Source organism: Nomascus leucogenys, chromosome 3 (genome assembly GCF_006542625.1).
Source record: "Nomascus leucogenys isolate Asia chromosome 3, Asia_NLE_v1, whole genome shotgun sequence".
Lineage (NCBI taxonomy): Eukaryota > Metazoa > Chordata > Mammalia > Primates > Hylobatidae > Nomascus > Nomascus leucogenys.
Window position 1 is genome coordinate 60,735,842 of NC_044383.1, and position 15,358 is coordinate 60,751,199.

The 15,358-nt window shown below is 34.3% G+C and overlaps 1 protein-coding gene across 3 annotated transcripts in view; it reads right to left on the reverse strand.

The window, feature by feature from the left end:
- The window catches only part of ADGRB3 (adhesion G protein-coupled receptor B3), a 753,297-nt gene that overhangs the window by 147,492 nt on the left and 590,447 nt on the right, over nt 1-15,358 (reverse strand). For all 3 annotated transcript variants that reach the window (XM_003271086.3, XM_003271085.3, XM_030809408.1), the window contains 3 exons: nt 12,726-12,852; nt 11,027-11,130; nt 6,640-6,742 (listed from right to left, as the gene is read on the reverse strand). In XM_003271086.3, the coding sequence (XP_003271134.1) occupies nt 6,640-6,742; nt 11,027-11,130; nt 12,726-12,852 (334 nt within the window). The remainder of the gene's footprint in view (nt 1-6,639; nt 6,743-11,026; nt 11,131-12,725; nt 12,853-15,358) is intronic.

Genomic DNA, 15,358 nt, shown 5'->3' on the forward strand with positions numbered 1-15,358 from the left:
AAGAGCTTTAATAATGAGTATGACTTAGTCCTGCCCTAAGAAGTGTATAGTCTGATTAGAAACAGGTAATATAATACAAGAGAATAGGTATGCACTGGAAATCCTGGAACCCAGAGCGGGTGTGCATAAGCAGGGTTTTCTCTAATGGGAAAACTGATCAGAGCGTCAGAGAATGAGCTTGAGACAAATAAAGACAGGAAGACAGGTGGGGTTGGGGTGGAGGAACAGTGCCCCAGGATGAAGTATAGCATGAAACAAAAAAAAAAATAGATGAATTTTGATGAACTATTAGAAGTCTGGTGTTGCTGGTATAACAAAAGTCAGTAAAATAGAAATAGTGTGGAGAGGTCAGCATGGTCATTTTTAAGATCTGCTTTTTCTCAGATTTTACAAGCTCCAGAAGTTTTCCTCTTGTACGATTTATTCCTGAGTTCTAATATATTATTACAAGAAAAGCAGTGAATAAAAAAATCTCCACAGATAAACAAAATATGTTTCAATGCTTGTGTCTGAGCACAATTTGAAAATTACTTCTGTAGGAAATGAGACAACAATAAATGTTACATAGAGAAATCAAGTGGTCAGATTTGAATTTTTGTTCCATCACACGGGCTACAGGATAGAGAATGGGGCTGATAATACTGTAAGCAGTATGATCAATACCTGATAGAGACAAGAAACTAGATCTGAGAAATATTTGAGGGTTAAACTGTCATAGGTGGATGATTTATTAGATTTACTCCATGAGCAAGAAGGAGACATCAAGGATAACTTCCAGAGTTCTAGCTTATGTAATTGGGTTGGAGACTACAGAAAAGGCATTCAATTTTGCCTCTGAATGCAAAAGACCGGGGTGGAAACAGAAATGGTGAATTTAGTGGTGAGCAGGAAATTGGACATGAGGAAATATGAAGGTATGAAGATAAGGACAGAATCAGATGTATATCTGGGTGTCATAATTATCTTTGCCATAATTACAGCTACTGTTTAAGTGGTACTTACACTTAAACAGTACCACTCTCTGGGTTAAGTGCTGATACCAGCCTCTGGGTTAAGTGCTTCATATGTACTAATTCATGTAACTTTGACAACAAGCTTAGGTCTAGGGATGCAGGGTGTCATGCTTAAGATCACACAACTAGGAGAACTGGCAGATTTAGGATATTTAAATCTACCTGGCTTACAATGCGTTCTCTTAACCATCCCCATCTGAGACTGATATCTCCCAAAGAAGCATGTAGAACACTGAATCTCTGGGGCAGGGGGCAATCTGACTTCAAAGAGTATCAGGCAGAACTGAATGGATAGCTGTAAATATATGTTCAATATTTTTTTCTCAGAAGTCGGAAACAGATATTTGGAGGTCAGGCATGTACATAAATGTGTGCAGAAGCTGGGACTATTGGCAAAAGAAAGTCATGGGACAAATAGTTAAATTAGAGAGTGCTTGACCCAAGTTAAGGTATTCAAATTCGAGGTTTTACTTTTTAAAAAACGTAATTCTGACAAAACAAAAAAATCTTCCATTAGAGTGACTATAACCTACTAGTTTGGCCCATGTTTACTAATTCTTTCTATTCAAACTACAGAACAAAAATATAACATCTTTATAAAAGGTAAATAACTACAAGATGAAGTAGAAGAAAACATAATAGAGAACGGGACTTTTAAAAGTGCTTCAAGACAGAGAATTTTTTTATCTTTTGCAAGTCTGAATTAAAAGACACAGCCCATTATGTAATACAATGCTCCATACATAAAGAACCATGAGATAATTTCCTCCTAAATACTGCTAAGAAAAAGTTTGACCACCCGAAATAATTTAGAAACTTCCCTTTATCTATCAATGAGAACTTTTGCTTTACTCCTAGGTCAATTAAGACTCAAGTTAATATCTCTTTGTTCTCTCACAATTGACTAGTAGTTCTCTAAATATTAACCTCTGTATGCTTGTTATAATATCTGCAATTTATTTTATAATATTTTGGTATTTTCAGTATGATACTATATATGTGCCAGTTAGTTTAACGTGTAATTCTAGGAGGAGTCCAAGAATGCCCAGACTAGTTGGTCAGTTGGCTTTATATCTGGAAGGCCCATATAGGGAAACTATAGGTCCTTCTTACTGAGGTGTATCTAGCCACAATCAACACTTTACTCATTATCAAACTAAATATAAAAGATTAGTCTTTATTGGTGAACCAGTGTCTGGTTAATCACTATAATGAATGTATTAATGGATTCCCTTTGGTGAAAGTAAAGGCATTGAAGACATGTGTATTAGCTAAAACAGTTAAACACTCCTTACTCTTAAATGAACCGTACATAAGATTCCATTGTGGCCTATATCCCATATCTTTTAGCGATGGGGCCCACGGTTTTATCCCTAATCATTCCGTGTCCAGACATTGGATTAGGAGGATTTCTGACTGAATGACACTGATTAAAGGGCACAGAATCCTGCTCCTAGAATGTTGCTATGTCCACCTTACTGAATGTTACATACAGGGTGGGTGAAAGTATCTAAAAGGTCAAAGACCTGGGCCCTCATTGAGTTTACTGAATAGGTTTTGTTCCTGATTTGCTAATGAGGGATTATCTAATAAATATCTAAATGTGTGATAAAATTTGGACTTAGACTTGCTTTTTTTTATAACCTGGTAGTGACGTTGTGAGAGAGAGAAGCTATCTCCCAGTACTTTGAACTTCTTGGGTGGTTATCTTTATCTAACCAAAAAACCAAGAGTTTTGCCAAATTTGTCTTCTATCAGTTAAAAAGAGTGCTATGAAATCTTCAATATGATAAATTATTTAAATCCTTAAAGTCCTTTGAAGCAAAAGCAATACATGCTTTTGTCATTAAGAAACACTATTCTCTAAATTTATGTTTTCAAAATAATCTTTGCTTTCTGCAAAACAGTAGTACCAAAAATAGTCTACTCAGCTCAACAACAACAACAACAAAAAAACAAATGCATACTTAAAGGTGTAAAGGAAACGCTTTACAAATAAATAACATTTGAGCAATACAAAGACATCCTGGTTGAAAGTTTAAATGCACAAAGAGATAAAGGGAAATATCACTTTATGAGAAAACTCAAAATATAATGAAGTGGGTTATAATTAAATTTTACAACTGCGTTTTAAGAAAAGATATAACAAAATGCACTTGGTTCCTTACTTTGTTGCCAGCAATTGAATATACAGTTAAAAAATTTGAATACATTTATTTTATGCAATGGATTATTTCAGCTTGTTTACATTTCAATTCAAAGAGAAGCAGAGATAGTCAGTAGCAAGATAATCAGGTCAATTACATTTCAATAAGCAATTCAGAGAAAGGCCCTCATATGACACTTCAAAACTATTCTGTACATCGACATCAGATACCAGCTTTCATACAAACTAGCCATGACAACTCACTGAAGCAGTATCAAATAATTTCTTCATCAAAAAGCTCTCTCAGATGTTTATACTTTCTAAGATGGGAATACTAAAGCATCAATTAAAACTTATCAGGGAAGTCAAAGATACAAATCTGATTAATTAAAAAAATGCCCACAGAAGCAAAGGGATCCTATACAAAACCAAAATAAAATACTTTTGTTATCGAACAATATTTTACATTTTCAAAAAATAGTTATTTGTAGTTTATGCACATCATGTTTATACAGACAACATACTTTGTACTTTTCTATTTTTTTGAGACACCATTAATCCCAAATACAGTCAAACAGATGTAGCCTTTCACATGTCAAATTCTCATATATAAATACAAACAGAGTCAATCTAATTCAACTAATAAAACACAAGATTATTTCCCCTAGAAAATGTGATACTGTTTTGAGTGACTAAGAATAAAATTCCAGTGTTTTGTATTTTTCTTTTCTAATCACTCTAATGTGAATTGTCCTAGGCTTGTAGGAACATCTACTAAGAGCTAGTAAAGCAAAATTAATATAGCATAAGAACAAACTAATAATCTCTTATTTTCGTCATCAATACTACCACTTACCACCCACTCCTCCCCAAATGCATCAATAACTATAGTAGCAAAAATTAGCATTAGTCAATCTGATACAAAACCACTTTGGTTGCAAAACTACATAGAAGCTTTCTATAGTTAATTACTTGGGGAGAAACTACATCAAACTCTTATTTTGGTAGTAAGTCAATACCAGCCCTTCCTCAAAATAAGAAATGAAAAGTAAACCAAATTTATCTTGTCTTTGATATTCATATTTGCAGATTTTAAAAGACACTATTACAAAAAAAAAAGAGAACATTGAAAACCTGTGAAGGTCAAACTGGGCAGACAGAATGTAGTTTTTTGAGATAATTTCAGTTTCTGAATATAGCTGGCATTTAGACCTGCACAACGTTGTAGACACTAGCTGCATGCAGCCACTGGACATTCGAAATGTAGCTAGTTCAAATTAAGATGTATCATAAGTATAAAATATACTCCAGATTCTTAAGACTTAAAAAAGTTTGTAAAATATTGTAGTAATATTTTATATTATGTCTTAAAATGGTAATATTGTCGATTTTCTGAGGTAAATATTATACATTAAAATTAATTTCGTAGGTTTTTTTATTTTTTAATGTGGCTACTAATATAATTTAAATTACATATGTGGCTTGTATTTGTGTCTTGCATTGCATTTCTATTGTACATCAGTGATTTAGACCATCACCACTATGATGTGAAGTACACCTTGTAGAAATGTCTATGGTACCATTTGGCTCAGAACTTATAAAAACTTTGCCAAACAGCATGAAACAGTTTTAAAAGCATACTTTGTACTGTGGATCATGCAGTTTTCCATAGTCTAAGGGGAGGTATAACTCAAGAGTGTTTGGAGAGTAAAAAATGACAGAAAAGGAAGAATGTTTGGTGAAAAAAACTTAAACTCTGAGCTCTAGCTGGCTCTAGCTTGACTTTTTCTGGTTCCTGATCCCACTAAATAATTCCCATTTCAGAGGAAAGCTCTCTTTTTCTGGGTGGAGGTTGAAGGGCAAGTAGTTAAAAAATTGGGAATAGGTATTAACCAGTGTATGAACATTTCTAAGAGATCTGAAGCCCAGCCCAAGTGAACAAGCAGAAAGGAAAGAATGACATGAGTAATTTAATAATTCCTTAAGGTTTACAGTCCCATCTCATCCCCTTTATCTCTACTTCCTTCCTATCATTGCCTTTTTGTTTCCCTTTTTCTTTTCACTTACATCCATGTTTACCCTCATTTTTTATTCTGTTGGCCATTTTGTACCTTCTTGTCTCCCAATTCTGATTGGCATCCCTCTCACCTTTAGTCATTCTCTCTCTCTCTTTTCTTTACTTTGTACTTCCTTTTAAAATTTGTATTAAATGTTTATAACATGGACCTGAACTATATTTTAATAGTCTTTACTTTCTTTCAGATTCTTTCTTTAAGAAGAAAAGATACAGGAAATAAATGGAGGAAAATTAAACACTCAAAGACATGAAAGTAATTTTTATTTCTACAGGGCCCTTGATGGGGTTGTCCTTTTTGTTTTTCCTTCAGGATTAGGGCTTACCCCTTGAGCCCTTCCCCTGGCCTAGGGCAATGTGGGCCAAGAAGAAACATTCATCAGAATCACTTAAAGCAGCTTCCTAGGTCCTACCCAGACCTAGAATTGGGCTCTTTTGGTGGGAATCACCAGTCTTAGGAATGTAGGTTAGCAAAATAAACAGACTATCCATTACCCTTGACATTAATACATGTCCTATGAATATATAATACATGAAAAGAACCTATCGAAGTGTACATGATTATTTTAAAATGATGGCTCATGGGAAAATTTTTAATTATTCACTTTAGTATTTGAAAATTAAAAAGCTGAAAAATAACAGGCCTGAAGGCATGTGATCCATTGACAAATAAGTTATCAAAGTGGTGTTTAACAGAATCCTTTTGAGGCAGGGGTAAGTTAACTTCAAATTGCTATTATGGGTTTCTTAAAATACATTTCAGAATAGTAAAGACAATCATTTCTGGGGAAAAAAACATGGTCATTCGACTCACAAATTGGTTCATTCACATAAACAGAAAATATACTTTTACATTCTGCTAAGTAACAAAATACCTTTAGGTTAACCAAAAATTTTGAAAGGCATAAAATCTAAAGTAGCTTTCATCTAACACTCTCTTCAATTATTGCCTATGGATATTTTTCAGGTGGATTTTCAAGAGAGATGTTACACTTGTAAGCAATTTATAGTTACCTTTTAGGAATCAATATGTTAATAAATTAGACCAAAACAAAAGCCTTCTATCCTATTACAATTAGATCTTATTACAATTAGACCAATGAATCAAAATATGTGCTTTTGATGTCCCAAGGCTTTGAACTCATAGAGCTTTGATACAATGTTTAATAAACATACATTTTTACTCTTAGGAACAACCTCTCAACCCACAGGGAATTAAGCCAAGGGTATACATTCTGAACTGGAATAGACAATGTTTTTATTCAGAAACCAATAAAAAAATTTTGCTTTAAAATATAATTTTGTCAGAAGTTTTTCATTTTACAATGAATGTTTAGATTATCAATAACCAACTATATGCCAAAATATAAACACACAAAAAGAATCAGAATAATTACCAGTCATACCTTATTATGTGTCTGAGTCTGTCCAACCAGTATGAGGATATTGGACGAGATGATAGACAGGCAGAAGTTAATTAGTATTATGGATCTCTCAGAGCGTATGTACCTAGCCAGAGACAGAAAAGTTGCCCAACTTTAAAATCCAACAGAAAGCTGAAGAATTCTATATTGTGCAAATTGATGGCATTCATCTGGAAAAATAAGTACTGTAGCACAGGAATATTTACAAAAATAACAAATATAAAAATAGTTTCTAAAATAAAAAATTACTTTTAGAGACCCAATTTTATAGTGGTATGGCATGTGCAAGAGTCCTTTAGAATTTTTTTTTCTTAGACATTGGTGGGACAATATGGCATTTCTGATAGAGCGTAAGTTGCCCATCTGTTGTCATGATACACTTTTTTTTTAACTAAACATATAAAGCTTCTTGGAAATATATCAATTAGTATAATACCTTTATATACATGTGTGTATGTGTGTATGTATGTTTAGCATTATCATATGAATCAACCAATATAAACTTTGAGAACCAAAAAGAAAAAACTCACACAAATTGTGAAGTATTATTGTTATTTACTGGAAGGATACCATTACTTTCATGAAACTGTGAACACTTTTATCCACTCAAGCATTTGAATGTAATTAGGCTGTTACTCTTTATATTTTTCCTGAATAACTGTTCAAAAAAATGAATCTTTATTTCTAAAAATAAATCCAATCCACAAATGATAATTCACTATTAGGCTGGAAAATCACTTGACATCTGCCATATTTTACCCTTATGAAGAAGTGTTTATATACAGTCTGTTATATAGTTGTTAAGTGCACCAAGAATGTAAGCCATAGAGAAAACTGCTCAGAATCAAGTGTTCTACCAGCTGTTTACCCTGAAAGAGTAACAGCTATTTTGCTTCACTGTATTCTGTGGTAAATCACTGAGTGACGGTATCAAAAAGACACTGTTGTATTTGCTGTGTGTTTAGGCCTGTTCAATTTGTATTATAACATGGAATCACATTCCACAGCAGGCATGACCTTTTCTATGCAGCATTAGACAGGAGTGCCAATGATCTGGAGGCACTCTGGGAGGTAAAAATCTATCAAACTTCTCTCTCTGTCTGTCTGTCTGTCTCTCTCCCTGTCTTTGAGGACCATCAAGGTAGAACCCCCACATTTTATCACACATTTCCAAAAAGAATACAAAAGTAAGAATAACAATAAAATACACAAAGGAGTTTTTGTAATATAAAAAGAAATTCCCTTTGGTCACAAAACAAACTCAAATGGGACTAACTTAGATGAAATCTTAACACAAAATGGCCTCAGGGTTGCTGAACCTTGTTCCTGTATCATCAATAGCAAACAATAAACCACACACTGAGATGCTGAAGACATCGTCAACTATTCAGTTGTCTCTTTTTTGTGGGTGAGGAATATAATATAAAAAGTTAAGGGGCTTCATAAAATTAACCCTTTGATGTTAATGGCTTCCATGGAAGCACAAACACACAGATGACATTATGAAAAGGGTTTTAGTGAAACTTTTTGTTCTGTAAATAGACAAAAATATGATAATGAAATATCCAGAATTGACTAGTCTGAAGTTTTTATATGTTTCTTTTTTTTTTTTTTTTTTTGAGACGGAGTCTCGCTGTCGCCCAGGCTGGAGTGCAGTGGCGCAATCTCGGCTCACTGCAGGCTCCGCCCCCGGGGTTCACGCCATTCTCCTGCCTCAGCCTCCTGAGTAGCTGGGACTACAGACGCCCGCCACCTCGCCCGGCTAATTTTTTGTATTTTTAGTAGAGACGGGGTTTCACTGTGTTAGCCAAGATGGTCTCGATCTCCTGACCTCGTGATCCGCCCACCTCGGCCTCCCAAAGTCCTGGGATTACAGGCGTGAGCCACCGCGCCCAGCCCATATGTTTCTATTTTTATCAAAACTGAGCCCTATTGTTGCCTTCATAATTGCTATGAAATGTCTCAATTTTCACAAATTTCTTTACCATGTTAGATTTTTTACACAAAATTTAAGAATGCTTTATGTTAATACAGTGATGACAAGGACATGCTTCATTATTTTTTCGTGTAAAAATGTAACTCTGCCAAACTTATCTATAGGTGAAGAGAATATAACCTAATGTATTAAATTTTTGGTGAACATTTCTGATGAACTACATGCAACACCAACAAATTTAAAAACAGCCTGTTATGTATAAAATACTTGAGATGTTTGTACACATCACAACTCATTAGAAATCAAAATTTCTAAACTTTTTACTTAGAATAAAAGGTGGTAGGAACCTAACATGCTTATTAGCATACAGTAATATTATACAGTACGCAATATATACCCCACATGTATAATGGCATCCTTCTAGTAAGCAAGGATAATACTTCACAATTGTGTGGGGTTTTACATTTCAGTTCTCAAAGTTTCTACTGGTGTTTCTGTAGGCGCTTATAAACTGCATTTAATTCATCATGTTATCAAGATTCACTTAATAATTCATGGAGTCTTGTCACTTCTTTCAAACTACTAATACTATTTCAATTCTATTTGTAGAGAATGAGTTGATGACTACTAACTTTTAGGGATTTAGATTTGTGTTGTTTCTTGGTACTCTCTTCTGTAATTCTCAAGTTCATCTCAAGTGTTAATAGATCCTTTGAATTGTTTTGGTAATTCTTAGAAAATTATTGTAGTAGTGACTTTCTTGAACTTTCTGCATTAAAGAAAACTTTATTATGGACTAATTAATTGTACGTTTCCTTGATTAAATGTACACTTCACCTATCCTGACAACGTACATGCTAGTGTTAGTGATATGTATTAAGGGATTAAGAGAAGGTGGAATTGGTGCCTGAACCCTAAATGCTGATAAAAGGAATTTAGTTCTAAATGCTTCAGTGAGCACGAATTATGTTACTATTGTGATTACCAAATTCCTAGTCTTTAAATGCTGCCTCGTTTTTGAACAACTGTTATTTAAACAATTGTGGTAGAAGAAGTTGTCTACTTTTCAATGTTTATCCTTCTTGCTTTTGCATTACTGAGACAATGTCTGCTTGAGTGAGCCCTGAACCCAAGATTCTGCTGCCTACAATGTCATACTTAAACTAAGCATTTATTTCATTTCCTAGAGCTGGACATATTTTATCAGATTGTCCCACTTTGTCAGTGTTTCACTACTAGATAATTCCTTCACTGGAAGGAAGGATTTCTATCATGTACCAGTGCTAATGAGTCAAGAGATACATAATTTTTACTTTCGTATGAAGCATAAAAACTCTTCATAACTTTGACAATTTAAATATCTGTGACAATTCTTGCTCTCAAAAGAGTAAAAATTATAATGAAGAACAAAACATTTTCTTAAAAGAACGAAGTGGTCTTTTTAAATAAAATTGTAATTCATTTTTCAACTGAACGTTTTTTATCTTAAGTGAATAAAGATTAAGATTTCTGAGGCAGAAACATCTACTTTTGCAATTCTAATATTACAAACATTCTGAAAATATTAGGTAATTTTCTATATACTAATATAGTTAAAAATATTTAGATTATTTCTCAATAATAAAAATAGATATTAAAAATGTTTAACATTTAAAAATTTAAAAATCCACTAGAAAAATCCAGTAATTTGGCCATATGGCTATGTATTTTATCAATATGTGAGTAGATGATAAACTTCACAGGTCTAATTCTTAGTAACACAATCAAAAACAAGTCTTTAAAAATACTAGGCTTTCATATATCAGTAGATGTGATTTAAACTATTGTAGAACAAAATTTTTCAATAACTTCCCCTTGTTTACGTATTTTTATGACTTCTTTTAATCAATTTGTCAAAGTCTGACTTCTTGGACACATTCAACCAACAGGCGTTTTCTGAAATATATTGGCATTATGTTAGTGCTTTAATATCATAGAAGAGTTCACTAGTTGTCTGGGACATACTGAAAGCATGTGTTTGAAACTTAAGAACTTGAGATCATATTTTTATAACAGATAAATTAATTTGACTGTACCAGTTAGACTCACAGCCTCCATAGCAATTGGGATAAATTGAAATCACATATAGATTGAACTTGTGGTGTAAGAGTACTATGCTTGGGGTAAGCAACTTGTTGAAGGCTACTAACATTTGAAATGAGAGTAAAAGTTTATGTGTGTACTGTTTATTTTCTCAACTCAGGCAAATATATAGGAAAATTAGGTAAACACAATTTATTTATTATAGCTCAATCACATCAGTTATAACTCTGTTGTAAAAATACTGCTTTCAGTAAATTAAGAAGACAGGAGACATATAATAATTATCACATTCCTTGATTTAACTATGAACAACTAAGCATTGCATTTCAAGTCTATCAATTGATTACTTACCTCCATAATGCTGCATAGACAACTGCTAGGGTAATCAAGGCCAAGCAAGAAAGACCACTGCCTACTATTAGGGTAACTGAAGGTGTGCCAGAGGATTCCATGATCTGTGAATTAAACAAAACAAAAAAGAAACAAATTGGTTTTTAATAAATTAAAATAACTTCTAGACTCAGCAAAGCTAACCTATCACTCAAAAATAGCCTATATTGTTGTTATAGTTACCAGATAGTTACCCATGAATCCACTCTGTTCTCTCATTCTCAACCTCTAAAAATACTAATTCCAGCTTCCCCCTCTCTCTCACTGTGAAGTAATAAAGTCATTAGAGTTTTAAATGGTGGATTATGGAATATTACATCCTTATAACTTTCAAAAATCAAGACCTAAAACTACAACTTGGTCAACATTCACGTGTTAAATTTTCTGTAGCTAAAATTTGAAGCATCACTCATTTTTCTTTAACTAACTGCAGGTTAGTCATTTCACAATATGATTCTTGGTAAAATTTATCTAGATGCTACTATTTACAACTCATTATGTTACCTATATTGAAGATTTTTCAAACTTTCTGACTTTTTGACAACTTTATTCTAAGTCAAGTATTCTCACATTTAATTGTACTTGCTTGGCTTCTGAGGATATAGAATAAAATCAAACGTCAAACTTAAAACCTTCAAGTATATTTTGTGATTTTTTTCGATGAATAAAATATGTGGAGATAATTATGACAATGCCAGTATCAGTCCCTAAATGCATGACCTTGAAAAATAAGCTTTCTATCTTTTAAAACATATATAAAGATTACATGCATTCACTGATCTGGAAGGTTTCTTTCCTTGGACACTTACATGACATTAATTAATTAAATTTGTTGGTTTTCATATTGTTAACACTGGGAGTTTGAAGGAATACACTTTAAGTGTGTTCTAAAACCTCAAATATGCACATCAAATTATATTAGTTTTTTGTCATCAAAATTAGTAAGAAGAGTGATGCTTATTTAGGCCAAATGTAGGCAGAATATCACATTTACCTGAATAATGGTTGTTCAGCATTCATTCTGAGTTATATTTCCTCAAAATACAATTGATGAGAATATTATTTTTCTTTCAGACAGTTATGTACAGCTGTCTCTTTCAGAAACTATTTTTGAAAAACTATATACTATTCAGGAATAATTTTACAGTTCCTGACAGCCATGCTTTCATAAAAACTTCATTTGATTAACATATTTATTTATTTATATTTACATCCAAGGACACTTCCAGAAAACCTGTACTGAAAATATTCAATGCAGATATGCAATGTGTTTCACTATAGTGTCTGGGGTCTTCATTCTACTACTAACAATACCTTCACAAATTCCCCAGAACATCTTTCCAGCTTTAAAATAAAGGTTAAGTTGACAATTATTTTTAGTTGAAAGTTTGCAGCATATTAGTAATATGATTGGACTTCATCCTTGAAACTACACTGCAGAAATTTCAAGTTAGAAGACATAAAATTGAGTAGAATTTAGTTATAGAATACCAACTAGAATTCATTCCACCAAGCTACTGTAGCTAAGGAGGAGACGAACCCAATTTTGCCACCCTGCAACATTTTCCATTTCCCCATTTAAAATGCAGTTCCCTGGAGAAACACTAGCCACAATGTCCCTGCCTTTGCATTAAAGCCGTGTTTTCCCTTTGTTACTTACTATTTCTCTAGGTTGCTGAGCCAAAATGGCGAAGGTAGAGAGACGATCACATAAGCATTTCGTATGGGATGCATCGGTAAGCACAGTTTTACATCCCTGGGTGGACCACGTTCCCAAAGACTCGTTCCTGCAAAGGGGAGTGAGGGGGGAGGAAATCGGGATAAATACGCCTGATAGCCAAATCCGTAAAGAAGAAAATGCAGTTTGAGAGAATCGTCTACTGTAATTCCTGTACAGGAAAAAAAAAATCTACTTGTCGTTGAACAGGATGTAATTTAGATGCATCTCCAGTAATGCAAAGCGAGAGTGGGAAAAAGCAAGCAGGCGGCGGTGCGGCGTGCAGAGAGCTGTCCAGCGCCGGAGGTGCTGAAACCGAGACTAGCTCTGTCCAGCCCTATGCGAGGAACAGCAGCGGCAGTGGCAGCGGCGGCAGCAGGAGCAGCCGCCAGAGCGTTGGCAGCCACTTCCTATGCTCATCGGATTGTTTCAAATACTCAGGGTGTAAAGAGGCTTTTCACATTTTTCTACCAGCTCTGATTCCCGTCCCATATTTTGGACCATAAATGCTGGCTTTTAAAATGCGGATTTCTTTGAAAAGCCTGACTAAAAGATTACATAGCTTGGATTGGGTGATAGGATCTTCTCCGCTGCTGGTTAGGGATTTTTCCTCCTTTTAGAATAGCTGCTGTGAAAATTTCACCCTGGAAACGGGAAGCAGCAGCAGCGGCATCAGCTGGTTCCGACTCTCATTGCCTTTGCCTGGTATCCAGGGGAGGGGTGGGTTTCAGACATAAGCTTCCTACTCCACACTTCACTCAGTCCAGCTCGCCTCTGACGTCCTTGACATTTCTTTCCCTCAACTGCTTCTTTGCCCTGGGGCAGAAGCATTAAGCTAACCCCAAGTCCACTAGAACATTTAGAGGAATAACCCCACCCCAAAGTCCAGTAGGAGTGGGGAAGAGAGCCTGGTTCAATTTTCTCTTTGGTGTAGCCATTTAAAATGCTAAAGCATATGGTTTATTTCCCACCCCAGCAGAACAATAAAAATGGTATCAACCTACGTCTTGTTCGTGGCGGGGGGGGATGGAGGAGAACCCTTCCACCCCCAGCTGAACTACACTACAGGAAGAGAGAAAAAGAAAAAAAAATGCTATGGAGCTCAACCAATCAACTTTATTATCATTACACGTGTTCTGTACTGAATGCACCAATTGTCACCTCCCCTCCTACAGGCATGGAAATTCTCCAGTTAGCAAACCTGTACGTGTGTGTGTTTAAATTTCAAACCAAGTTACTATCTGTGTTAAAAATTACTTCAAAACTCTAAGAGAAAAACACATGGCTTGATGTTAATTTTGATATGGTGCTTTTGATTTTGCTTCCTCCATCTCTAAATGCCTGAAGCTATTGGGTTAAATATGCATGCAATTTCAGAGAGATTTCAATGAGACAGGTTTCTCTGTAACAGTTGAACTCCCAAGTTGAGCTACAGAATATAATTCACACTATCCTTTTTTGGTATCTACCAGCAATATATTTTTAATATTCATGATTTGATATCATTAATATTTATGACTTAATATACTCTAAATTACAACTTTCTCGAAGAAGAAAATGCACTGTATTTGAAGAGAGTTAGATAAAAATTCTACCTAACTTTACCCCAATACTTCTAAGTACTGGCCATTTTTGAATGTGTTAGGTCTCTTTTCTTTCTCATAATGTCATGCAACCATGCCAATTTTTTAAAAAAGCAGTTATATTATCAACTGCAACGGTATTAGACTCCAATTCTCCCTAACTGTAGAAGCACATCAATTTACTTCATTAGTTCTCTGTCTCTTATCTTCTTGTGACGATCAGTTAAGGCCAAATGAAAAGCATTTATCTCAGCTGATCAAAATTTAAAGAAGAAAGATACACTTAAGAAAATCTGACATGTTTTAAAACATAACATCTGCATTATTCATACTGGATGGCAGCTTTACTTTAATGCAGTATCTATGCTTTCAAGTGGAGTCCAGTACTTACACTTTTCAATTATGCAGCTATGCCCAATAAATCAATTCAATATCTTAACAAGAAAAATCTTTCTGTAAATAAAATCTCTTATGAGACGAAGTTATATACTTATATCCATGTAATCAGACTTCATTACTCAAGATGATGTTAGCATCACCAAACTTTGACTGTTACATATGAAGTCTATATTCAATATCATGTTGCTAGATTCTGAAGATCATGTAAATTTTATATGACATGTTTAGAAATGTGAGTCCATTTACTTTACTTTGTACAATGATTGCACTGCTGACCTGGCCCAGCCCCAGGCAAAACTGCGAAGTAAGTAACTCTGATGTTCACGTTTTAGTCCTTCACTCATTCCAAGCATGAAATGCTTCTACTCGCACTGGGGCCCTTTTCATGCACACTTTCTCTAGGCTACATCACCTCTGTCCTCATCATTCTTTAGAACTATATTCTCTTCATTGACTTTGTCTGATTAAACTAACGTACAATAGCATCTGAGTGAGTGAGTACAGTTTAATGTGCTTTACCAAATTTAAAAGAAGATATATAAAACACAATACTGCATCTGCTACAAGAAGAGCAGAATCTGGAGCAGGTAAGTA